Source organism: Pygocentrus nattereri, chromosome 13 (assembly GCF_015220715.1).
Source record: "Pygocentrus nattereri isolate fPygNat1 chromosome 13, fPygNat1.pri, whole genome shotgun sequence".
NCBI lineage: Eukaryota > Metazoa > Chordata > Actinopteri > Characiformes > Serrasalmidae > Pygocentrus > Pygocentrus nattereri.
In genome coordinates, this window is record NC_051223.1 from 1,196,396 (window position 1) to 1,223,504 (window position 27,109).

At 41.9% G+C, this 27,109-nt stretch overlaps 1 protein-coding gene across 1 annotated transcript; it reads left to right on the forward strand.

Annotated features, from left to right (window-relative positions):
* Positions 1-33: 33 nt before the first annotated feature.
* On the forward strand, positions 34-23,635 carry ccdc6b (coiled-coil domain containing 6b). Its single transcript, XM_017714523.2, has 9 exons — positions 34-333; positions 3,919-4,068; positions 7,350-7,478; positions 9,481-9,584; positions 10,547-10,707; positions 11,952-12,108; positions 14,224-14,324; positions 18,732-18,853; positions 21,091-23,635. Exons 1-9 carry the CDS (start codon positions 76-78, stop codon positions 21,262-21,264), a joined length of 1,356 nt encoding a protein of 451 aa, XP_017570012.1. The 5' UTR covers positions 34-75; the 3' UTR covers positions 21,265-23,635.
* Positions 23,636-27,109: the final 3,474 nt, after the last annotated feature.

Below are 27,109 nucleotides of genomic sequence, written 5' to 3' on the forward strand. Positions count from 1 at the left end.
GAGTGTGTGTCTCTCTCTCTCTCACACACACACACCCACCCTCCCTGCCTCCCTGTCTCACGCTGTTCAGTGATCATGGCGGACAGTGCGAGTGAGAGTGATACGGACGGTGCGGGCAGCAGCAGTTCTTCTGCAGCCCCTCAGTGCCCGTCCTCGTCTTCCACCAAGCCGGGCATCGTGATTTCTCCCTTTCGCCTGGAGGAGCTGACGAACCGCCTGGCGTCCCTGCAGCAGGAGAACAAAGTGCTGAAAATCGAGCTGGAAACGTTCAAGCTGAAGTGCAAAGCGCTGCAGGAGGAGAACCGCGACCTGCGCAAAGCCAGCGTCACCATCGTAAGTGACAGCAGAGCCGCCGCTTCACGCCGCCGGCTTTAATGCCTCCATATGCGCTTCGCTGCTGTAGTTAAACCCCAGGCAGGCAGAGTCCGTCCGGACCCCGAACTGGACCCGTGTCTGCTCGCTGGACAGCCAGGCTAACGCGGGCTAGCAGACTCCGTTTGTTATGAGCCAGTAGCTAAGCAGCGAGCTAACCCAGGTTAGCCAGGCTAATGTTATTAGGCATCATTAGCGTCGCTTTAGCTTTAGCTTAACGTCTGCTGCTTGCGAAAACAGGCGAGCTGTATTAATAACCTTCATATAACGCGACTTTATACGCCGTGTCTCCCCGCGGTGACACTTCATTATTAAGCCTCTGGGTTTCTAACTTCTTCAGCAGCCGACCGGTTCAGCTAGCGTTAGCTTCATGATAGCAGGCTGAGCAGCTCGTGTTGTTTATGTTAAAGCTGCTGAGCCCAGAACTCAGAAACAGCCCGATAGCTCAAGATTTGCGCCTTTGGAATGGAAGATAGTGTGAATGTGGTGTTTGCCTGGCCTTCTTTAATCTCTGTCCGGCGTCGGGTCAGCACCGTCAGGGTCACTAGCTGTTAATGTGGTTGGAGAGTCCAGCGGTTGGCCAGGCCTTTGCAAATTTAAATATAAGATACAGCAACAAACTAAAGATGCGAAAAGCATCTAAAGTCAATCATACTGTATGTTCAGATATCGATAGGTTACATAACCTGGCTCGTCCTGTGAGCGAGGGGACTTGAATCATGCCTGAGGTTTATTTAAAGTGAAGTGAAACTCCACATACACACTAGTGAATACACACACACACACACATTAGGGGGCAGTGAGCACACTTGCCCAGAGCAGTGGGCAGCCCTATCCGCAGCGCCCGGGGAGCAGTTGGGGGTTAGGTGTCTTGCTCAAGGACACCTCAGTCATGTGCTGTCGGCGCTGGGGATCGAACCGCCGACCTTCCGGTCACAGGGCCAGTTCCCTAAACTCCAACCCCCCACTGCCCACTGTATTTCATGCATTGCAGCATGAAATAGTCACTTGTCCGTACACCAAATCCTGTCATAAGCACATGCATAATAGTTTATGGAGAAATTTGGTGCATTGTCCACTTAAGGCTAGTACAGCATGTGTGCAAACCTGAAAAGTTCTCTTTATAGAGGGCACATGTCCTACTGTTGTGCTTGTAGCTGGCAATTGGCTCTTTCATTCTGACTTGTAATAAGATGCCAGTCTTTGCCAGTTAGATTGGTGCAAGTCTTGACAAATGAATAGAGTTGTTTGTGAGCACTGGGTCACTGGTTCCCTTTAGTTTTGGGGCCTGTTAGTGACAGTTGGCACTGTACACCTAGAAACAAGTCTTCGCTGGTTTCAGTTCTCGTTTATACTTTGAATATTATTGCAAAAGACATCATCTGCCTATATTGTAACCCTTAGAGACCAGAGAGACTGTTTTTTAAAGCAAGCAAACCCAAGTCTGTGCTTGTGATTAGGTTACATTTACTCTTTTTCAATATGTTCTGTGAATAATTGACCTCATCCTCCACTAAGTTAAGTGATATTTTTTTAATCCCACAAACGGGGAAATTCCACCTCCTCATTTAACCCATCCGGGAAGTGAAACACCACATACACACTAGTGAAGACACACACACTAGGGGGCAGTGAGCACACTTGCCCGGAGCGGTGGGCAGCCCAATCCGCAGCGCCCGGGGAGCAGTTGGGGGTTAGGTGTCTTGCTCAAGGACACCTCAGTCATGGACTGTCGGCTCTGGGGATCGAACCGGCGAGCTTCCGGTCACAGGGCCGGTTCCAGCCCAGCCCATGACTGCCCCCTGTATCTTTCTTTAAGTTTTTCTTAAATGTGTTCTTGAGAAAGGACCTAAGAAAAGGTCTCCATCAGATTCGTGACGTGTTCTTAAACCACAAAACTGTTCTCACCTCTGTGTGTGTGCATAGTTTATGTTCTTACCTACGAACAAATCACAAATTAAAAAAAGCTGTGATTAAGTATCGAAAAACAGTCAGGCATTGCTTCAAAAAAGGGAATATTTATTAAAAACTTCACATTAATAATAACTTTTTGTTATGGTGACTGTGGTGGTCGCTACCTTTTTATTTAATACCTTTCGTATAGAGTGATATTAGCAATTATACAGCAGTTAGTTCCAGCCTTGGTTGAGAAGCGCTCTAACCGTGCTGTTATTTCAGCATAACATCACAGGTTTTTCATGAGCACTGTATCACTCCACCGGGACGGCGTTGCTAAGCAACGGCATTGACAGCTGTAGGAGACGCTCAAGCCATTTGAACGTTTTTTCCTTCTTACTTGGCGAACAAACAGGATATGCGTACTTTTAAGACCACGGACAGCCGATTTGGTCAGACGCTGAAGATGAGTCTACACTAAATTCCCAAACTGTCAGCTGGTCTGTGTAAGGAGCTGGAGAACGAACTGCCGGCAGTGCGGCGAGTGAGCAGAGCTCGTTACTCTGACGAAGCAACAAGCTGCTTATGAAGGAACTATAATAAGGCAGAAAGAATCGCTTCTATATATTAAACGCCACATTCACGGCCCTATTTATTTATTTATTTATTTATTTATTTATTAATTAATTAATTAAACTTTTTTTAACATCAGCAGGGATGTTATTTCACGATAACACATTCCTCTCGTCCTCTGTTCCTTAAATAGAACAGCATCTACACCAGCGGGCCGTTTCATTAAGTACACCTTCTTGTATATCGCTGTTGTCAGAAGAAAACCTTGTATCTCCAAAATTAGAACTTCACAGGAGAAAGAAAAAAAACATACTGTAGTTTTAATGCAAGTCAATGGAACCAGACGTCTGTCCAAGTCATTTTGGGCCGTTTCTTTTGCTCCATTCATCATGAAATTTACACACAATGTAAAGGGCAACAGGTGCTTTGAAATTATGTCACAAACTGAAAAATGACAAAAATGGAGATACGAGGTTTTCGTCCGACAGCAGCGATATGCTCTCTTTGTATCTCTTTGTGTTTATTAGCTTTGCTTACCATCTTGGTGCATATTTCAGATGAAGCTATTCTTAAAGTGTAGTAGCAAATATATCTGATTGGTGTCAGCCCGTATTCGAGATTTCGTTATTCAGCATGAGAGCATCCCTAAACGTCATTCACCTAAACGTTACTGCTGAGAACGTGAAATGTAACCGCGTTTAAATTTAGGCAGTGTTCAGAAAGACACGGTGAATTCAGAAAAGTCTTGATGCCTGTATAAATATCGTATGACATCTGCTTAAGTTGCCCCTCAGGCAGCTTCCCTCATTCACATTCATTTACCATGCCAGCACTTTGAGGTGAGAGAGTTCGACGCTGACTGCCAGATCCTAAATATTTGATCATGTTCCAGCTTCACTGTCGACCCATTGTGGTAACAGCTTGCCTACAAATGACTGTGTCCTTGAATACCGAATTGCACGTATGCATGTATTTCTTTCAAGTCTTTATAATACACATAATGTCTGTCGATCAGATCCAGTGTGCAGTTCCATTGTTGTAAATGAATTTTCAAATGTGGTACTTTCTGGTCTGCAGCAAGCGAGGGCAGAACAAGAAGAGGAGTTCATCAGTAACACGCTGTTCAAGAAGATCCAGGCTCTGCAGAAGGAGAAAGAAACACTAGCTGTCAATTATGAAAAAGAAGAAGAATTCCTCACCAACGAGCTGTCTCGAAAACTTATGCAAGTGAGTACTGGGTTAGCTTTGTTTGTTCTCCTTGGACTGGAGGACCGTTTATATATTCCTGTTTATTAGGTAGGTCTGCCTTACGCGCACACATGTGGACCTCTGAAGTTCTGCTGTCGTTTTGTACTCGTCTCCATGCAAATGTACAGAACTTCAAGTCTGAGCCTTTTTACTTTTAACGAAAGTGATGTTGACTGTGAATATCACCGGATCCTCTGAACTTTGAGGTCACTAAGGAGTCAAAATATGTATGTTGCAACATGCAACCTGATACTGCTGAGCAACTGAGCTGACATCAGAACTAAAATACTCCAGCAAACTTGTTTAATGTTGCTGTTTTACTACAGAATGGAGCTGAAGAGCTGTTTTAAATGTGGTTTCATGCAACATCATTTCAACGCACGGGAGTGTAAGCTTGCTTGTAGCACATCGCTGCTCTCGGAAGAAAACCTCGTATCTCCATTTTTCAGTTTTTGACATAATTTCACAGGACCTGCTGTCCTTTACATTGTGTGTAAATTTCATGATGAACTGAGCAAAAGACATGGCCCAAAATGACTCGGACAGACGTCTGGTTCCATTGACTTGCATTAAAACTACAGTATGTTTTTCCTTTCTCCTGTAAAGATAGGAGATACAAGGTTTTGGAGATACGAGGTTTTCTTCCGACAACAGCGATATACGTTGCGGTATTCATATTTTAGCTCCTCGTGACCTCATAATTCAGGGGATCCAGTGACTTGTGGGGGGGGGTGTACCCAGGACAAAACATATCGCCTTTGGAACATTTTTGTTTCATGGGGTGTGATGTCGGCAGTTTTTTATTTATTTATTTATTTAACTTGGTTTAAAAAAAAACCCTAAAAACTGCTAAATGCAGAGTTTCTTATTGGGGCTTGCATGTGATAACAAATGACACATGACTTCACAGGTCTGTTGGCTTTTCACAGTATATGTACACCTTCCATATACTTACACCTTGTGTTGCCCCTTTGGTATGGACCAGTTAATCAGCTCACATCTTTCCTGTCCAGCAATGGAAAGAGACTGTCAAAGCCTCCCGATGCGTGCCACGTTATTTAGACGTTAGATCATTGTCAGCACAGCAGTGGCATTGCCATAGTGAGGTTGCTATGAGAGTGTCAGGGAGTTCAGCAGTGTTCTTGGTGTTTTCAAACACCCCTGTTAAACTGCTGGGTTGACGGTGTGCCCCCCCAGCAACGGTCCAGGTCAGAAACGGGCTGCTGATGAAGACGTAGACCAGTGATGATCAGTGCACGCCATAAGCTTGAATTGGCGGCCCCTGTGGCTGCAAACAATGTGCTGATAGCATCACCACCTATAGGATAATAGTGTTAATATTAAACAAAAATGTTTTAGGAGACAAACTTAGTTAAATATTAGCTTACTGCATGCTGTGAATTTGTACTGGCGTGATCTATGAAACGATATATAAAATATCAACAGCACAACTGATGCAGGCGTGGCCTTTGTGTGGCTGACATAAAATATTAACATGGATGCGCGTTGCAATATCTAGTTTGCATTGGCTGCATTATAGGCATTGTGGTTGCGTTGTTGTGGGAAGACAAATTAGCAGACAGGCTTGTTAAATGGATAGATATTTAGTGATTCGCTGTAAATGTGGCCCCCCTGTCGATTCTCTCCTGAATAGGGCTGGGAGTTATGGGCCAAACATCATATCTCTGTATTTTTAGGCTGAATGGCAAAACACAATATATATCTTGGTGGGCTAAATGTTAAGTTGTAGTTCAGAGCCACATGACATTGCGTCTAAGAGATCAGAGGGAAAAATTATACTCTGTGGTAAAATCTTCCCTGTTGAGCTTAGAGACTTAGGCTTTATGTGGCATGACCTCCACACCAGAATAGGTTTGAATCAGGTGAGTATAATTTGGCAGGTTTAAAACGCTCCCCCTGTACAAGCTCCTGACATTTTAACCAAAATTAATCTTAAAAATTACTGCCGTCTTGTAGCGCAGCGGTCTAACTTCTGCAGTATAGTGTACGTGTGTTTGTACCCTAGTTAATGAAACACTGGATTTGTCCAGCTAGATATCACACCTTATTAGAGATTATTAGGGTAATTTGTTCAAACAGATATTTTCAAAATCTCATTAAAAGAGAAATGAAAGTCCTGCTCTGCGGCAGTTATGAGAAAAGGTAATACAGTACCATCATGTCAGCAGAGATAAAGTTATAGCATACATGTTATTGCTCCAGGCCTGATTATTAAAACTGTGCTTCGGCTGTTCTTGTAATACTTATCAGTTTCACTGAAAGGCATCAATCTCCCGAGAGCTATGGCAACAACAAGCATCCGTAGTTCTTTAAATAAAACTATCACTGAGGTTTTGTGCCCTCTTTTCCTGTTTGAAAGAAGCAAGTTATGTATTTCAGTGCTGCGTCAAACTTTATCAGAGTAATCAGCAAAGTCTGTTCCTGCATCTCATTTGAAAACTTTTCGATATGCTGTAAATAGTCTATATACCACCCAGTCCTGCCCCTGACTGTCTGAGGACCACTTGTCCATGGAAAAAGATAAGCTACGATCTTTAACTGTGCACCTATAAAGTGTCCCAACAAGATGAGTGTGTCTAACAAAGTGTCAGTAAGTGTAGAAGCCTGAACCTCAAAGTCAAAACACACATTTTTTACCTAGTCCTGCTGAGATGAAAGAAAATCCAGGACATTATGATGATGATGATGATGAAGCAATGCTTTCAGTAACTTTTATTAAGAGCTTAACTTGAGAACAGATGTTTGGTTCCAGTTTCGGGCTGTTGCTCAAGGTCTGTAGTGACCGATTCTGTACTGATCAGTCAGTCGTGGTAGCTAAAGAAAAAAGATTTAAAGAACGACAGTTTGAAAATGCAGAATGTTCTCGGCGAGGTCTTTCAGGGCGTTTAGGCGGTGCATTGTGTGCTTTTGGGGAACGTTTTGGGTGGGTGGAATTTGTTGACTTGCTCCTCAAGGTCACATTTGAGGCTTTCAGCATTTTTTTGGTTGCCTTCAATGTTTCAAGAAAGAAACCTGTGTGTGTGTGTGTGTGTGTGTGTGTGTGTGTGTGTGTGAGAGGAACAGCACAGGTGGGTATGGGTAGAACTGTAAGCGTTTTTTTTTTTCCTCCTTTTCTTTTTTTTCGTTCCCATTGGAATGCAGCCCTCTACATTAGCATCTGATAGAAGTCCCACACCTTCCACTGCAGTACTGAGAATGCATGAGTCTTGAAGACACGTCTCTTCTCTCTCCTCTCTCAGCTACAACATGAGAAAGCTGAGCTGGAGCAGCACTTGGAGCAGGAGCAGGAGTTCCAAGTTAATAAACTGATGAAGAAGATCAAGAAGCTGGAGAATGACACCATCTCCAAACAGCTCACCTTAGAACAGGTATTCTCGTGGTCGAAAAAGCTGCCATGTTTGGAGCAGAACCTTTAAATATAGCAGTCCTGGGCACTGCATCAAATCGAGCTATTTGACTTTAAGTCCCTGTGTTTTAGTACCAAGGAAACACTCTCATAAAATCATAGTACATAGTAGTATGATGGGTAGGCCTGTAATAGTCATGACTATTATCTGACCATTTACTGTACAAACGATTGCAATTAACAGTGTTTTTTTTATTAATTGTTTTTTTATTATTATTATTATTATTATTATTATATGCTGTTATGCTCCAGCACCCCCCCCCCCCCCAGTACAAGCCTAAAGTGGCCTAATTGGCCAATTAAAAAAATTAAATCTTGCTACCTTGCTGTCAAAATACTTAGGAAAGCTTAACTGATGACAGAGCTTGAGCTCAAAAAAACAAAGATTACTCCCAGACTTTCATCAGTTTTCACCATTTTGGCACAGTTCGGTCATTGATGTGTAAATAAAGTCATCCAGAGTGGTTTGATTTGTAAATGTTTATTATGGAGAATAATGAGTCAGATTTCTTTACATTGTTGTGCTGATAGAAACTGGGGATTGTAATGTCTACAACACTAATATGTCCATTATATTCACTACACAAATCCAGATGTGTGACCGTACATGTCTGCTGAGGTTTTATCTGTCATGACTGATGAAGGTAAAAAGTAAGTTACTATATTGCTCTGTGTGGACCTCTGCACCGCGTATGTTTATGGCCAAAACCTTATCATAAAACGATCACACAACACACTCGGGCATCAGCCCCCCTATTCATTTCATGTAATACCTTTCTGTGAGGGAGCTTTTAGAAGTATTTATCTATTCAGATACGTTTTCCTCACCACCACTGTGAAGAAGTCTGAATTCAAGGTTCTCTATAATGAAGCATTTCACACCAAGCTAAACTGAATGGCTTTGTTTACATCTTAACCATTTTATTATGCAGATATGTAGAAAAATTAAACCATTTACAGCGTTTAGCAGACGCTCTGATCCAGAGCGACTTACAAGAAGTGCTCTGTCTGTCTAGAGAAAGTATCTTCGTTAGTTACCAGTAGGTTAGAGAGAGAAAGACGGTCCTGAGCTCAGATACTGATAGAAACACAGTCACTGTAGATACAGAGAGAGAAGGAGCAGAGCTGAACACAGAACTCTGTGCAGTACAATACATTACAATCAGTACTTAATTCTTCAGTCTGCGTTTGAAGACAGCGAGAGACTCTGCTGTTCAGACAGCCAAGGGAAGGTCTTTCCACTGCTTGGGCTCCAGTACAGAGAACAGTCTCGACGCTTGTCTTCCGTGCACCTTGAAGGATGGCGGGTTGAGCCGAGCTGTACTCGAAGCTCGAAGGGCTCGTGGTCCAGTTCGAGATTTAACCATTGCCATCAAGTCGGTAGGGGCTGGTCCATTTCTGGCTTTGTAGGTCAGCGTTAGGGTTTTAAATCTGATGCGTGCGGCTGCAGTGAAGCCAGTGAAGGGAGCGCAGCAGTGGGGTGACGTGGCTGAACTTCTGGAGATTGAAGACACCACAAACATGGAAAAATAAAAAAAACAATCACTTCTACCCTCTAAAGGTGTTAAAACTGCAAATCAGAGGTTCGAACTTTAGGGGCCAGTTTCTCAGACCCAAATAAAGCATAAGCATTGACTAAAAAGCATTTTCTGTGGTGATTTACGATTGGCTCCAAGACTGTGCCTAATCCTTGTCTGCTGTCGTTTTCATACAGTTTCATAAATGCGTTTCTGCTTTAGTTTATTGATGTGTATTTACCACAACAGATGAAAACCCAATTCACATTCTCTTTGTTGCAAGGTAAACACGAAGGCTGCGTACATCCCCCAGCCCACCTACTCAAAAAGCTAATAACCCATCTTGATGAAAAGGGAAGCAGCCCATGTCCCAGTAGGTGCTGGTGTTCTGCTTACAGGCTCAGTTCTTTTTGTATAATGAGGTTGTTCTGTCCCTTTTTTTTCCAGCTCAGGAGAGAGAAGATTGACTTGGAAAACACATTGGAGCAAGAGCAAGAAGCACTGGTCAACCGACTGTGGAAGCGAATGGACAAGCTGGAAGCTGAGAAAAGGTCAGTGGTTTGTTTTATTTACAAAACACTGGAGGGGACGTTTAACCCAAGCAAGGAAATTTTATTGAATATGTAAAGTATTTCAGCTGTTGTGGTTGTTTTTAATATATGTATAATTTGTAAATTTATCAGGTTTGTGTTTGTGAATTCAAGTGAATGTACGGAAAAGCACAGAGGACATTTATAGCTCTAGTCTACTTGTGATGTCAAATAAATCTGTAACCTAAGCACAAAAATATCATCTGCGCCATATAAATGGGCTGTCAGTTATTACGTTTACATACTACTAGAAATGTTATTTAAGCTGCTTGCAGTTATTTAAACTTGCTGCTTGTTAGTTTTTACGTATTTCACATTGCTTTCAGGTTTTAAGTCACAGTTTGGGTGTGGGTTTATCAGTTTGCTTGCGGCAAATTTATATGAATAATAGGGCACAAAACACATTTTTAAGGCACGTCATTGTTCTTATGAAAGCAACTAAAGTTCTGATCTTCTGACTAGTGCTATAATACCTTTAGAGGTGAAGATATTTATTTAGGCTGAAGCTGGATTTTATCATCAGGTTGCTGATGGGAATCAGGAGCAGCTAAGAAGCAAGACAGTTTAGGTTTAAGCTAAAATTTTTTGTAAGTAAACCTTTTTGAAAATTGATCCAGAATCATTTAATGCAAGACAAATAATAAACCAGTTACAGAGATTTCAAAGTAGTGTTTCTAGGAATAGTTTAGGATGTTTACATTGTTTATTGTGTGTGTGTTTTTTTTTTTTGTTTGTTTGTTTTTTTTTCCCCCAAGCAAAGTACATTTAGTTTCTGGTTATTGTTTTTGTCCTTTGAACAGTTTTGGAGCCCTGATTATGTAGGAATACCTCATAATAGCTACTAAATAATAAGCATTATTCGGGGTTTATTGAAGGGTTCGGGGTTTGCTAATGTGTCCTCCTGCTGCATCCCATGGCTGTAGGATTCTTCAGGAGAAGCTCGACCAGCCCGTCTCCGCTCCTCCTTCCCCCAGGGACATCTCTATGGAGATTGACTCTCCGGAGAACATGATGAGACACATCCGCTTCCTAAAGAGTGAGGTGGAGAGGCTGAAGAAGAACCTGCGCACTGCCGAACTGCAGCGTGAGTGCTAGAGGCAGCCAAGCCTCAGCTATGCTCACTCAGCACAAAGCATTTAGAGAGGCGTGTGTTCTAGGCCGTAGATAGTAGAAGGTGTCGTTATACATCATTTTTCACCTGTCTGCTTGAAATATTATTGCAAAATATCTAGGGATGCATTGGAATTTTTATTTATATATATATATATATATATATATATACACACACACACACACACACACACACACACACACACACACACACACACACACATATATATCTCTCATTAGGCTTTAGAGGGCCTTTACACATTTGGCCAGGTATTTCATGGAAAAGTCATGGAAATTTCTGTCAGCGTCCACTAGATGGAGCTGCATACATTAAAAGCCTACCAAGCCGATGACCTATTCAGGCCTGTTTCCTCACACCTGCAGTTGCACTGAAATTTTTCAACATTTAGGGGAAAGTCAGAAGCCTGGTGACTCATTCCCAGGTGGCTGAGAGATGAACATTGTACCATAGGCTCAAATGTTGTGGCCCATAAAACGTTGCGATTGTCTTTTTTTTTTTTTTTTGTAAGATCATGCAGTCATGAGCAAGTTCTGATTACTTTCATCTGGCTGTAATCTTGCTCTCATTGCGGATTGTTATCTTTAGTGTATGTTTCAAAATCCTGCTGGACACAAGCCAAGCCTGGCTTGCTTAGCAAATATGTCGAAAATAGATGACTTATTAAAAAGGAATCACAAAATGAGCCTCAGAAATGACCTAATTTTAATCAGGCTTAGCTTGAATTAGTACCTTTTAAAGAAACAAGGATATTAATGATTCAGGCATTGAATGTAATCAAGGTGAAGTCCTTCAAACAAGAGACTGTCATTGTGTTTGTTTCGCATACCATATCGCTGCTGACTGACCAAAACCTTGTAGCTCCATTTTTGACGTTTTTCAATTTTTGGCATAAATTGAAAATACCAGTTGGGCTTTATATTGTCTGTAAATTACATGATGAATGGACTAAACAAACTGACCCAGAACCACTTGGAAAAACCTCTGGTTCCATTGACTTACATTAAAAGTAGAGCATCTTTTTAGCTTCTCCTGTAAAGTAACCATTTTGGAGATGCGAGGTTTTCTTCCGACAGCAGCGATATATGTTAGTACTGAACTTAAAATGAATGCCACTTCAATTCACCTTTTCTCTGAAATATGCCTTCGCCACACATGGTCTGTGTTGTTCATAGTTCTTTGTGCGTTGCTTGTCTCAGACACAGAGAAGCGGGCCCAGTACATTGAGGAGGAGCGGATCATGCGGGAGGAAAACATTCGATTGCAGAGGAAGCTGCAGCGGGAGGTGGAGCGGCGTGAGGCTCTATGCCGGCAGCTCTCGGAGAGTGAGTCCAGCCTGGAGATGGACGATGAGAGGTATATAATGCCACCAGTGATTCTTTCCCCTGCAGTGCTCAGATGATGGAAACTAACGTCTCAGAGAGGGAAAAGTGGAGCGAGTGACAGAAAGGCAGCTTCAGACTTGCTCTGCGATGTTTAGGAGTGGAGCGTTTTGGCTAAACTTGCCACACTACGCAGGCTTGGTTCCAGTTAATTTGACACCTAAACCATTCCTTTTTAGAGGATATCTGAGAGAGCGCATTTGAGGACGGAGTGAAAGCCTCTAAAACAGGGGTGTCCAATCTTGCCTGCAAAGGGCCGCCATCCAAACGTTTATTCCATGGTGCTATAGTCTCAGCAGTTAGTCTAGCAACTTGGTATTTAATTCAGCATTTAGTAGGAGTGTTTAGTAGCTCGAGTGGCCAGTATAAAGTATCAACATTACTCAACTCTGCTGACGTTACTACAAACATTAATGTGTTAACATGCCACAGACATAACTGATAAGATGTTTGTTCTCAGTGATGCTGGACATGTTTCCACATCACCCACCGGACAGAAAATGATTTACTTTGTGTAGAAGATGAGAGCTGCCCCTCATATAACATTAAACTCACCGAGTTGTGAATTAACCCACAGGGGCTAAAAGACTTACCCTAGTTTTAATGACTGAAGCAGTTTGCTCAATAAAAAAACAAGCATGTTTAAAAATCTACTGCTCTGTCTGCTTTCTTCAGGCTACTGAGTTTGTTGTGCAGCCTTGTTGGATAAATGACTAAATAATTAACATTACAGCAGAACTTAGACTTAAAATGATTGTGTCCGTTTAGAATGTAAACAGTGCCTAAAGAAGTAAATGAAGTGGTCTTTGTTTCCATGTCAGCTAGCTAAATTCTTTCCATAGGAGAACGTTTTTATCTCCAGTCCTAGTCGTATGTACTCTGTGCATGTGCAAACTTCCATGTATGCAAGTTAAGCTTAATGCATAAATTTTCTATCTTCATTTTTCAGTTTTTGACATAATTTGAAAATGCTAGCAGAGCAGCGTGATCTGTTTTTGTTGCACCGGTGTTCTGACGAACCAGACTACTCCCTGAGTTCTCACCCTGTGTGTGAATTGTGAGACGGAGCTAACGTTACCCTCACAAACATCACTAATCGGATCAAGATCAAGACTTGTTTTGGCTTGTTTTTTACCCTTCAGTTTCAAAAGGCTTTGTACTTCTGTCACTCACCTCTGTCTCGATTGGAAACTGTTTATAAACATATGGAACGCTGCTGTTAAATGTTCTGTTTATTGATATTTCTAAATCCCTTGTTGTCCGAGCCCTAATTTTGAGTTTTTCACTCAACTTACAATCAGCCTACCTGTCACTCCTCAACAAACTACAAATGTTTGAAATCTCTTAATCCAAACTAAAACTAAGCCTGAATTACAGAAAACATAGCAGTGCTGTGGGCTCCTAGAACTAGAGCTGCCAAACAGCTGCCAATGTGGGAGCAAGCTCTTACTAAACCTAAACTAAAGTTCCAAATAGGTTAAGCCTTATTATAATAAAGTTACATTTACATTTACATTTACGGCATTTGGCTGACGCTCTTATCCAGAGCGACTTACAGTTTGATCATTTTACACAGGGAGGCGAAGCTGGTGTTAGGAGTCTTGCCCAAGGACCCTTATTGGTATAGTGTAGGGGGCTGACCCAGGTGGGGACTGAACCCAGTCTACAGTGTAGAAGGCAGAGGTGTTAACCACTACACCAACCAACCACCAAGTTCCAAACTTCAGGTTTAGTTTTTAAGGAGAGATAGGATAGATTTAACTGTTTAACATAGAACTTAAGATTTTCCTTGATTCATAATCATGCATATCATGACCTCACTGAAGACCTTTTATTGCTGAGAAACTTGCTCACTCTTCTGCAGCATCTCTCTGGGCTTAAACCCAGTCTAATGGGGCAGCTGGTTAAGCTTTCAGAAGTCATAGTTTATATTCTTAGTTTGAAAACAAGAACCTTTGCTGTATGTGTCTTTAGGTTTTCAACTAAAGAAAATGCATTTATTATGCAGTGCTGTGGAAAAAACATACATTTGGAAACACACCGGCTTGTTGATACGTCTTTATTTACTGTTGCCTCTCTTATGCTGCAGGTACTTCAATGAAATGTCAGCCCAAGGCCTTCGGCCCCGTACTGTGTCCAGCCCAATCCCTTACACGCCTTCCCCGAGCTCCAGCAGACCAATATCACCAGGTATACACACGCACACGCCTTTCCCTGCTGTCAGTGAACTTAACCATAGCCTAGAGTCCCAGCCTGACGGCTTTTAAGCCATTTGACCATTACACACAGAATAAGCCGTTTTCACCCGTGTTACAGGATGTGTTGAACATTTCGGGAACGGAGAAGATGCCGGAGCCATTTTCCTCTTTGTATTTTTTCCGTTTAGTTATTAAAACAGAATTCACAAGGATCATTCATGGTAAGGGTTCTAAACATCAACCTTATAGCTGTTCGGTCTGATTGTTTTATTAGGAGTATTTACGTGCATCATGCAATTTCAAATTTAGCCATTTTTACCTGTAAAAATAAACTCACTATAGAAATATGACTGGAGGAACTGTATGCAATATTTTATGCAGTATAAGAATATAGCCAAGTATTGTTTACATTTAAGAATAGCCTGGCATTTTTATTTTGATCAAAAAATGTGTATGTACTAACATTGTAGTGCTGCACAGTAGATGGGTGACCAATATATTATTTGCCGATTAACCAGCACATTTCAGTCATTTTATGCAATATAGGAATATAGACAGTTAAAATAACCTATGGATGGTGTAGTGGACAACACTATTGCCTTACACAGACAACAAGTTTCTATTCCCCGTGCAGGCAGTTAATAATAGATTACTGGATGGGCCCAGGAAATCCTAGTGTAGTCTGAATATATTATTTGATACCTTTTGCGTATTTAATTGATACTCATTTTGAACAAAGCAGTATGACGCACTGTATTGTTGCAATCCTAGTGCATCCCTAAGGTTTTATATGTCTGTGATTCCCCTACCATTAAAAAGTGTGTTTCGGCCAAACTGACGTTCTGTTGAGCTTGGATGAGATGCAAACCTTAGGCTGGCTTTACACATTGAAACTTTCATGCTACTAGTACAACCCCGATTCCAATGAAGTTGGGACGTTGTGTAAAACATAAATAAAAACAGAATACAATGAATCCTATTTAATTGAATACACTACAAAGACCAGATATTTAATGTTCAAACGGATAAACTTTATTGTTTTTTGTAAATATTCACTCATTTTGAATTTGATGCCTGCAACATGTTCCAGAGAAGTTGGGACAGGGGCGTGTTTCCCACTGTGTTACATCACCTTTCCTTTAACACTCAGTAAGCGTTTGGGAACTGAGGACACTGATAGTTGAAGCTTTGTAGGTGGAATTCTTTCCCATTCCTGCTTGATGTCCAGCTTCAGCTGCTCAGCAGTCCGGGGTCTCCGCTGTCGTATTTTGAGCTTCATAATGTGCCACACATTTTCAATGGGAGACGGTCTGGACTGCAGGCAGGCCAGTCTAGTACCTGCACTCTTTTACTACGAAGCCACGCTGTTGTAACACGTGCAGAATGTGGCTCGGCATCGTCTTGCTGAAATAAGCAGGACGTCCCTGAAAAAGACGTTGCTTGGATGGCAGCAGATGTTGCTCCAAAACCTGTATGTACCTTTCAGCATTAATGGGGCCTTCACAGATGTGCAGGTTACCCCTGCCATGGGCACTAACACCCCCCACACCATCAGAGATGCTGGCTTTTGACCTTTGCGCTGAAAACAATCCGGACAGTCCTTTTCCTCTTTGGCCCGGAGGACACGACGTCCATGATTTCGAAATGTGGACTCGTCAGACGACAGGACACCTTTCCACTCTGCGTCATTCCATCTCAGATGAGCTCGGCCCAGAGAAGCCGGCGGTGTTTCTGGGTGGTGTTGATATGTGGCTTCGCTTTGCATGGCGGAGTTTTAACCTGCACTTGTAGATGGAGCAACGAACTGAGTTCACTGACAGTGGTTTTCCGAAGTGTTCCTGAGCCCATGTGGGAATATCCGTTACAGAATGATGTGGGTTTTTAATGCAGTGCCGCCTGAGGGGTCGAATGTCACGGCATTCAGTGTTGGTTTTCTGCCTTGCTGCTTACCTGCAGAGATTTCTCCAGATTCTCTGAATCTTCTGATGATATTATGGACTGTAGATGATGAAATCCCTAAATTCCTGCAGTTGCACGTTGAGAAACGTTGATCTTAAACTGTTGGACTATTTGCTCACGCAGTTGTTCACTAAGTGGTGAACCTCGCCCGTCCTCGCTTGTGAACGACTGAGCCTGTCAGGGATCCTCCCTTTATACCCAATCATGACACTCACCTGTTTCCAATTAACCTGCTCACCTGTGGAATGTTCCAAACAGGTGTTTTTTGAGCATTCCTCAACTTTCCCAGTCTTTTGTTGCCCCTGTCCCAACTTCTTTGGAACGTGTTGCAGGCATCAAATTCAAAATGAGTGAATATTTACAAAAAACAAAGTTTATCTGTTTGAACATTAAACATCTTGTCTTTGCAGTGTATTCAATTAAATAGGATTTGCAAATCATCGTATTCTGTTTTTATTTATGTTTTACACAACGTCCCACCTTCATTGGAATTGGGGTTGTATGTTGTGAATTGCATCATAATTTCTTGGCAGCTTGACCATTACACTAAGCTATTAAAAACAGTCAAAGTTGCGTGCAACACATTGAGTTACTCTAATAGTTTAGACAAATTAACAGATTGTATTTTTTGTGTTGTTCAACGTGATCAAACGCAATCTGCATTCTGATCAGGTGTTTCATAAAACTCAGTCCATGAAGTGCAGTCACTTAGTTTCATGCGAGTTGCAGGATCCTTTACATAATGCAACTTGAGTGCAGTTTAGTTGCATGTAAGTTTTAAGCCACTAAGGGTGAGTGGTGGTTTCATCCTGTAAAGTCAGCCTTAGGTTTTAACTGGCATGCTTCCTAGCATCGTTCTTGTATGCAGGTTGTACAAATTTTTTTGGCTAAAATGAAATCGTAATCATTTTTCAAAAGTTAACATGCACTAAATTCAGATGTGGCGCAGATCAGATCTTTAGTATAGCGTTGTGGCAGAGGCCAGCTGGTTTGTTGTTTATGTTGTTTGTCATTTTAGCAAGGAAACCACCAAGAACTGGTCCTCCTTCATGCTTGCAGACATAAGCTGACAGCTTCTTACAGCATTCTTCAAACCCTTATAATCAAAAGCTGATCTATTTGGGCTTCCTTACACTTAAAAGTCTAAACATTTATTGTAGAAATTTATGTGAATAATTATTTGGGACTGGTCACTTGATCGCAGTTGCACTTCTTGAAAACCAACATGTATATTTGAGATGATAGAACTTAATGTATTCACATTGGCCATGTATGAGTGTGTTAGGTGCCACAATGTTTTAAGGACAAAGACTTGTCAGTCACTGTACTATGTTAACACCTCCACACAAGAGAGTTAATCCCAGCACACTGCTCCTGCAAATATTCGCTGTTTGTCTTAGCTATCTCTGTTTAAACAGCCAGTGAGGATTTCACCTAGGGTATACAAACTTAGCTTAAAGGGGAATTCCACTAATTTGTCCACCATATGTGCACGATAGTAAACAAGGTATTTTAGAGTGGCTTGATGTGAAATGCTCCATTCTAGAGGAGCATGCAGATTCAGAATTGTGGTAGTGAGAGGAACCAGATGTTTGATACGCATCTAAAAACTCCTTCTCAGAAACGTCTATGAGAGATCCCCTGGAACGGGCCACCACTGTGGTGTTATCACATATAAAAACTCATATGATGTGTAGGTGAAATAACTATATCTGTGTTGTAGACATCATGACCTCTGTGGTTGGTTAGTGTAGTGGTTAACACCTCTGCCTTCTACGTTGTAGACTGGGGTTCAATCCCTGACCAGGGCAGCTCCCTACACTATACTAATAAGGGTCCTTGGTGCAAGACTCCTAACACCGCCTTGGCCTGCCTGTGTAAAATGATCAAATTGTAAGTCGCTCTGGATAAGAGCGTCAGCCAAATGCCATAAATGTAAATGGATCTTATCAAACTTACTGTAAAGAAATCAGTCTGTGAGGTTCTCTACAAATAACTGAGTCATTTCGAGAATTTAGTCTTCACTACCGTCTTCAGCAGCCTTATCCACAATAGGCTGGTGTGGCTGCAGATATCCGTTCCAACAAAGCAGGTGTGATCAGGTGAGCTCCTGTCTGGAATGTAAAACCTGCAGCCACACTGACACTTAATATGGTGACCTTTTACTGTCTTTGCCTGCAGCAACCCGTTTCACTAGGATTGAACCTTTTTAATAAATAAATGTTTTTCCCTCAGACACACATTTTAAGCAATCATTCATTTTGTTCCAAACCTGCAAATTACAGAAATGTCTGTTAACAATTTGCACTTTTTGCATTATGTAATAATCTTAACTGGCCAACTACAAAGCAGTTTGTTTCCTTCAGATGTGTAGAAATTCTACCGAGCCTAAAACTAGCCTTTTAAATGGCTTGTGTGTATGTGTGAACTCCTCTTGCAGGACTCTCATACGCCAGTCACACAGTGGGTTTTACTCCACCGGCCACACTGACCCGGGCAGGCATGTCCTACTACAATACGCCGGGCCTGCACGTGCATGTGGGGGGCTCACATGGCATCGCAGTGAGTTACTTCCATCCTCCCTCTCTTACTCTCTCCTTGCTTCTGTGTGTCCACTCATCGCCTTTCCCTGATGTCTTTTTGGTTAATCCAGCAAAAGCTTGAGCTCGACCACTACAGAGACGGAGCTCTAAGGAAGTGAAGAACACTTTGGGTTGCAGCCAAGTGCTCTTGGAGATCTTCTGGTTCTACCAGTCAGATAAGCAAGGAGAATATTGATGACAGTGTAACCACTGATTTCTGAAAGTCTTTTGCATAGTTTCCATCGTTACTCAATGTTTCCTAGCAACCTTGGAGAACTGTGCAATTGCAGAGGAGACTGAATTGGACATTTATTGCAGATGAGAGAGGCTTTATGCACTGCTGCAGTCACTCTAGCACTTGATCATTACAACTTGTAAGTGCCAAAAATGTATATTATGGTATAATTTAAAGTATAGCTTATTTATAAATGTTATAAATAAATAATTAAATAAAGCCGTTTTAGATTCTAAAGTAAACCTATTTTTGTAGGGTAAAACTAGCTTATTCCTCTGGGATATTGTTTTACTTTTAATACGAAATTTAGAGAATATTTAGAGAATAATATGTAGGTAAACCTATGGCATAAGCATGCAGCAGCTTCTCTTGGCCTGGCAAAAAAAGGTGCTGAATGTTGTTTCACGTCTGAGCTTCTCAAATAATTTCTCATACTTTCATCCCATATGCTTGTGTTTACATCTGTGAGCACTAGACGCTGCAGGAGTTTGGTAGATATAACAAGCAATTTACACTATTTCTAGCAGCCGTTAAGCCGCAGATTCTCTTGATTAGTTATCTGACTAGGCCTGGGCGATAGGGCGATGTGATCTGATATCGTTGATGATTAACAAGTAACCCAAAGACATTGTGTAAAAGGCCATAATCTGCATCAGAGGCTCATGGATGCACATGTTTACAGTAATTATTATAATGACAAATAAAGTTGTTCATAAAATATGATGGGCTACTGCGTATTATGACTGAAACCAGAGTCCTAAGAGGAAATGCTCTCTGGGAAGTTATTTGCATTCACGCAAGATTAGATCTCTCAATTTCAATATCTTTCTCTATATGGCGAAGGGCCTGTAGAACCAAAACTAAAAGGCATGTTAATGTGTCAAAAACTAATCAGGCAAACTATGACATCAAAAAAACTCACATTAATAGTCTATAGTGAGGACCAAGGAGGGCTTTTCCTTCTTGTGGCTTTACCTGCAAGCCAATTGTTTTTTTTTTGTTTGTTTGTTTTTTTTTATTGAGTGCGGGACTTTCCTCGTAAACAGACAACATGAATTTTTCAGCTAGTTGACTGTCTTGTCCTTCTTTATGATATCTTTGCTGAAACATCCCTGACTCCATGCAGCTAAATGGGCCATTTTCAATTCAGCCAAATGGGACAACTTTAGCATGTTTTGAACTCTTGTATAAAGGTTATGATAAAACATAATACCTTAAGAAGTATTTCAGCCAGTACACCAGATAAAGCAGTAGATCACCCACTACTAACTGGGACACTATCCAGGTCAGTTTATGTAATGTTTTGGGTTTGTGACAGAAAGTTCAATCAAATCTTTGTTACAATGTAATAAAGTTTGACTTTTGTTCTGTTGACACTGGTTCGTCCACTTTATCCTGCTTAACCTATTTGTCTTTCTGCTGCACATATGCAGGAAGTGCGTCCTCCCTTATTGTTTCTCAGCACATTAATAGAATGAGTTTAAAAATAACTGCCTGAGCCATGTTGGGGTCAACCTTTGGTGGGGAGTGCGAGAGGAAGGAGCATCCTGTGCTTCTCCTGCTGTGGCAACTGTATCTTTCTTCCCAACATCAGTCAGGTTTCCTGACTTGAGCAAGTTGAGCACATTTCACATTATCTTGAACCAGCTTGACCACAAATTCTGTTTGAACTGCTCAGTTTAAACCAGTGGTCAAGCATCTGCACACAGGGATTTCAGCTGATATGCTCTTGTCACTTGTGGAATCTGGTGAAATGCTTAGTTTGAAAAATAACAAATTTTGAGGTAATTAAACACTTATGGAACCTAAAATTCTATTGATGGCAAGATGATGCATCTCTTTATAGACAGTCTCCTTGAGGGTTTACAGTTAACTTGAAGCTTAGCCCAGTTAATTATACTGGTGGCACAGTGCCGGAATAATTCAAGTGTATAATTGGTATTGTGTGGACCACTGGCTTGAACTCTCCCTTCTTCCCCCAGAGACCATCCCCGAGAAGAAGCAACAGTCCAGACAAGTTCAAGCGTCCAACGCCCCCTCCTTCACCCAACACGCAGGCCGGAGTGCAGCCTGGGCCACCTCCCCCTCCGCCCCCAGTGCAGGCAGTACCATCGCAGCAGCCACAGCATGCAATGCAGCAGTCCTCGCAGCCATAGAGCAAGAGTTGCTGCACAACCATTGGAATGGACTCAGACCAGAGCTACTGTATTACCACCAAGCCAAAGGCTTAACTATCCTATGTACATGGAGTTGACATCTTTCTCTTGCACTGAGAATCATATAGGCTTCACTGTTATTCTGTATTGTGTTCATGGTTTTGTTGGTCGTTTTGTTTTCGAATGCAGTTCAGCGGTCTCGTGGCATCAATCGCAACACTAAACCTGCTTGGTTTTTTTTCGTTATGCTAGAACTTGTTTTTTTTGAGAGCACAGGGTCTCATTTAAAAAAAAAAAAGGGAACAAGTTGATCCATTACACCCCAGATCTGAAATGGGAGAGGTTTTAGCTGGCCTACAGCATGTGCCTGTGTATGAACCGCTTTCTGTGTGAGCCCTGCATCTGCTTTGCTTACGGACAGGTAGATTAACACAAGGTACTTGTAAGGAGGAGGAGAGATGCTCGATGAAAACATCTGCAGTGACTTTCACTTTTTTTTCATATACGAGTCTTCTAACGTTAACGTACTAGACGGGGCAGCCGGTGGGGAGCTGCTGAAAATTGCAGTTAAGTGCACCATATGGGTTGGTGTAGAGTGCAGCTAATGGCCTTTAAGGGATGCAGAGGAGCAATGGCGTTGATTTGGCAACCGTTGCCCCCACGTCACTCTTTGCGCACTTGCTCAAATGGCAGATTAGACGGAGGCTCGTGGCAACAGAGCCTGTTGCAATTATGCCTCGTGGAAAAAACCCACTCACGCAGGAATATGCATTTGTTACCTGCTTCAAGCGCATGCGTTAAATGCAGCAGGTGCCCCAGCCTGGCTTTTTTGGCTATGGGTGTGAAAGCATCCTTATTCGCTCAAAGGGAGAGAGAATGGTTTACTTAAGTGCTGCTGTTTGTGTATTGCACAATTTGTGTGCAGCCGTCTGACTGTAGTCCTGTGGACGCTTTGTAATAGAAACGTTTGTTGCTTTCGGTGTCGCTGCACACGTTTGATTGAAATGACTTGGTCTAGATAAAAAGAGGAAGAGAGGTGCAAGACTAGTACGTTGGTTCTTGTTCCCAATTCACCGCCACGTCTTTCCCTAAACAGTATCTGTAACTGGTACCACTGTGACCCCCCCTCCTCCCTCCTTCTCCCCCAGAATGTGTTCTGTATAACATTACATTTGCATTTACAGCATTTAGCAGACGCTGTTATTCAGTGCTTTGTTGTCTACTCAGAGAAAGTATCTTTGCTAGTTACACATAGGTTAGAAAGCCAATCCTGAGCTCAGATATCGCTGGAAACAAAAGCCCATGTTGATACCTAGAGAAAAAGAAGCCGAATTAAACAAGGTGCAATACATTATATTTCCATAAGTGCAGCACATTACAATAAAATACTTATAAATAACAAATATAACACAGTGTGGATTGACTTTGAAAAATTTCAAAGATTTGTGCTGCATATCTCCTCAAGGCATCAGCTCGCTGAGAGAAAGTGTAAATAGACATATCTTCGTTTTGTAAGATTTGCAAAATGCCCTTTTTGAAATGTTTCACATTGTGTCCATGACTAGTTTGTGTTGTGTGATCTTGTCTTAGACCTTCTTGTCCATGGGTGGCATTAGTTTTGACTTGTTTTTACGATTTATTCCACCTTACCAAATGCCTGTCAGTTAATGCAGCTAAAATGCAGAACAAGATACACAGCACTTACTGTATATTGTGGAAAATGCTAATTTATTACAAAAAAAAAAAGACAAAAGATCAAAAGAACATCTGCTAAATAAAGATACAATAACTGGTACTAAGCGGTTCCATTGTAGTTAAGGCACAGATGTTTAGAGCGATTCTATGTTCCAAAGGACGCTGTTGGTGGTGTTACGCTTCTGGAGCGTTGCTACGCCACCACCATCTTCGCCCCTGCTGTGTTCACTATGAAACGCAGCGTGGCGTTAGGACAACTGTCTCGAAACAAAGTGTGTTTGCAGTTCATAGGTGTATTTTTTCTTTTCTTTTCCCTCGTGAATGATTCCTCATAATACCCTGGAAACCAGGGATGATTTTTCTATTTGTTGTTTTTATTCATTTCAATGTAAATATTCTTTTTATTGTGGGGAAAAAAAGTAATTTTACCACAATGTGTTCAAATACATTTCAGTTTTGTGTTCAAGATTTTCCAGAACTCAGATTCCGTTGTTTTTTTTTTCTCCCATTGTTTTCTTTTCAGGACTGTTGACAAATGAATGTAACGTATGTGTTTAACTGCTATCTTTAATGGATGGAACACCTTTGAGCCTTAACTCACTGTGGTATTGCTAAATGTAAGCATTATCTAGCTTATCCCCACATCAAATAATTAAAGCCTTAATATGTGGTACCAGTTTGTTTGGACTTGGCTGTAATTCTATCAGTGACCTTCATTAGTGCTGCCTAAAATTAATCTAAAATTAATTGTTCAGATCTTTAAGACAGACAGACAGACAGACAGACAGACAGACAGACAGACAGACAGACAGACAGACAGACAGACAGATAGATAGATAGATAGATAGACAGATAGATTTTGTGTGTGTGAGAGAACATTTACTTTCAGTAAGTAGGTGTGACCCCTGAACAGCAATGTCCCGCACATTGATTTGGAGGAATTTGGACCCATTCTTCCTCGCACCCGTTATTCATAGACGTTGCTGAGCTTTCTCATCGAGCCAGTTCTGTCAGACTAAGGGCTGGATTTTGACTCTGGCCATACCTTTCTGCTGGGTCCACCATTGTTTGGTAGACTGAATTATGTGTTTTTTTTTCCTTCTGAAATGCCCTGAAAGACCCCTGTGGAATTTCTTAAAGACAGTACAGAATTTTTTGTTCTGTCAGTGATGGAAAGCTCTCCTGGTCTTGTTAGCAAAACTATGATACTGCCACCGCTATGCTTTTCGGTTCTTATTTTCATATCTTCTAGTATCCTTCTGGCTCATCCAGCTGGTCTTAGGGGAAACTTAAACAGGGCAAGACCACCCAAACTCACACCTGATTGTTATCCTAATAGCTGACCACCCTGACAGGTGACCCCCTATACTTAAGTGATAATACTTTCTATTATTGGACCAGTATATTACATGAATGTAAAAGCATAAAGCTGTGAGAATTTTTATTTTTTTATCATTCATTACTTATGTGGACCTTACACCAGACGTTCACTGTCGCAGACAAATATCCGTTTCGGAATAAAATCGCGAGAGTCTTGTTAGAGTCTCGTTGCGCTTGCGTCATCTCGATCGTTTGGTGTAAGGTGGTCAAGGTGGCGGTCTTAAGTCAGTCTTTTTTCTCGTCTTGACGCTGCGACAAAATCAACCGTGTTTAATATTATCGTAAGTCTGGGCTCAGACACAGAGCGAGAGAGAGAGGATAAAACAGTGAATCTGCTCCACTTCAATACAGTAATCATATTAACTTAAAATGTAAACTGTTAATATTATTAATAATTTCAGGTTCACTGAGCCTGTAACATGTAAAGCCTGTAAATGTGCAGAGGACTTTGCCATTAGAAGAATCATCAATGTTTTTTTTCCTGTTCTCTGTTAAAACGGTTTCTTGTTTTGTTCGTTTGTTTCTAATAGTTTAATTCATGACATCCAATCAGCAACGCTGGATCAGGCTAATCAAAATTCTGGGCGATGAACTGCCAGAATATTCAGTTCTATAGTGAACTAATCTGAGCCTCAGATCTTTACACACCCAGCCATCGTATCTGCCCATCTGTACCACTACAGGGTGGAAAGAGAAGTGTTTATCTGCTTGTTAATTGCCTCCGGGTGCATGATGGGTAATAATCTCAAAAATCTAGTTGCAGTCTTGTAAATAGTGACACTGCAGGATTCCTAGTCTTTGCAACATCATAGTCTGACTAAAAAACACGACACTGTCAGATGTGAGAGGATGTCAGACTTTAGTCTTTAAAAAGTCTTCTGGTGTGTGGTTTGCACTAGACGAGGATCTGATCACATTATATGCATGCGCAGTAACCCAAAAGCCTCACACTTTTCTAGCACTGTAAAGGTCTTATCAAATCCTTAGCTGGAATTTACTCCAGCTGTTTAATTCTAAATCGTTACTTTTCCATGTACAGAGTGTTTGCTGGACACATAGTGTTGCAGTAGCCACTGCGGAAACAGCTCTTGACCTTGTGTTTGGTAGTTCTCCCACAGTCTGAGTGGCTTTATCTACTTGTGTAAACAAGGCCTGAGACAGTAATGGTCTGGTGGAATGCACAAAAGCAATCTGATCAGACTTCTGGTAGCTTAAAGAGCGAAGCAAATACAGCTGCAGTCTCAGTTCACTTCAGAAGCTTAACCACGGGAGTCTCCTCACCGTTCACCTCTGTCTCAACTTCAACCACCTTTAGGCTGCTTCTGAATAATGATGTGTAATGGGTGCAACTGTGATCCACTTATTGTGTTTAATGCAACTACTTGAACTCCTCAGTCTCGTCTGTTTAATACAGGGGTGGCCAACCCGCGGCTCTTTGTCTGCACGTGTGCACCTCTTCTATCCATCCATCCATCCATCCATCCATCCAATTAAATATATATATATAGAAGCCAAAGTCTGTTGCCATGGTGATGCTGCACCCCCGCCGCTCCCCCTGCATGGAGAACATCGCAGCAGAACCACGTGCTGAGCCAGGCTACTAGCTATCCAACCGCCGAAACACGGCAGCGTCGGGGAAACGTAAAGCCAAAGAAAATATGAAGATGAGCACAGAACCTTCTCACCAGACTGGGAGGATTTGTATGTTTTTATTGAGCGGAAAGGGAAGCCGCTCTGTTTGATATGCCAAACGTCGTTATCCAATTTTAGAGCTTCCGATCTTCAGCGCCACTTCACCTCACTGCACGCCAGAACTTTGAGGACAGATTCCATGATCTACAGCTGAGAAGGCCACAAATTACAGTCCTTGTTAACCCTTTTGCTGCTGATTCAGACTGTCTGAATCCCCCACTGGTGACAGATGAAGCTACATCTCAAATGGAGATGACTGAACTTTTTGAAGATGACACACTCAGGTCTGTTCTGAGTGAGGGAACCCTGGAATTTTGGAAAATCGTGCCTGTGGAGAGGTATCCCAATGTAAAACAAGCTGCACCGAAGCTCCCGTCAATGTCCGGCTCAACCCATGTCTGTGAATCAGTACTGTCCACCCTGAAACGTGTGACATCAAAGCATCGCTCTGTTCTTGCTGATCCACATGTGAAAGAACTGCTTCGAGTAGCGACAACTGAATACAAGCCAGATTTGAAACGGATTTTGGAAAACAAAGAATGCCAGAAGGCCCACTAAACTCATCTACATGACAGGTAGGAAAAGGGGTTTAAAAGCTATGAATGTTTGTGTAAATATAGCCTGTGGCTCCTAGTTCTAATGAGCATTTTCTTCTGGCTCTTGGTGTCTGAAAGGTCGGCCACCCCTGGTTTAATATGATATGGTGTCTTCTGGTTCCTCTTAAGGTTACCCAAGTCTAAATGCTACTACTTCCTTAAAGCCATACTAAATCAGTCTTGCACACAGCCTCTCTGATTGGTCTTCTCTGCTGACGGGCAAATGGTCAGATTTAAAGGGGACTTACATTGTTTCCATTGTTGAGATGTAAACAAGGTCACTCAGAGTGGTTTCACGGTGAAATGGTTCACTGGAGAAAAACTTGCCACCTCAGATTTCTATAAAGTGGTGGTGATGAGAAACGGGAGTGCTTCACGGGATGTCCACAACGGGATGTCCACAACGGGATGTCCACAACGGGATGTCCACAAGGCAAATAGAGGCTTTGTATCCACTGACCAAACGGCCAATGAACCCACCT

Coding starts and splice junctions, on each gene's coding strand:
- ccdc6b (XM_017714523.2), top strand. CDS start 76: ATGGCGGACAGTGCGAGTGAGAGTGATACGGACGGTGCGGGCAGCAGC. Junction 10,708..11,951: donor GCGCACTGCCGAACTGCAGC/GTGAGTGCTAGA, acceptor TGCTTGTCTCAG/ACACAGAGAAGCGGGCCCAG. Junction 12,109..14,223: donor CTGGAGATGGACGATGAGAG/GTATATAATGCC, acceptor CTTATGCTGCAG/GTACTTCAATGAAATGTCAG.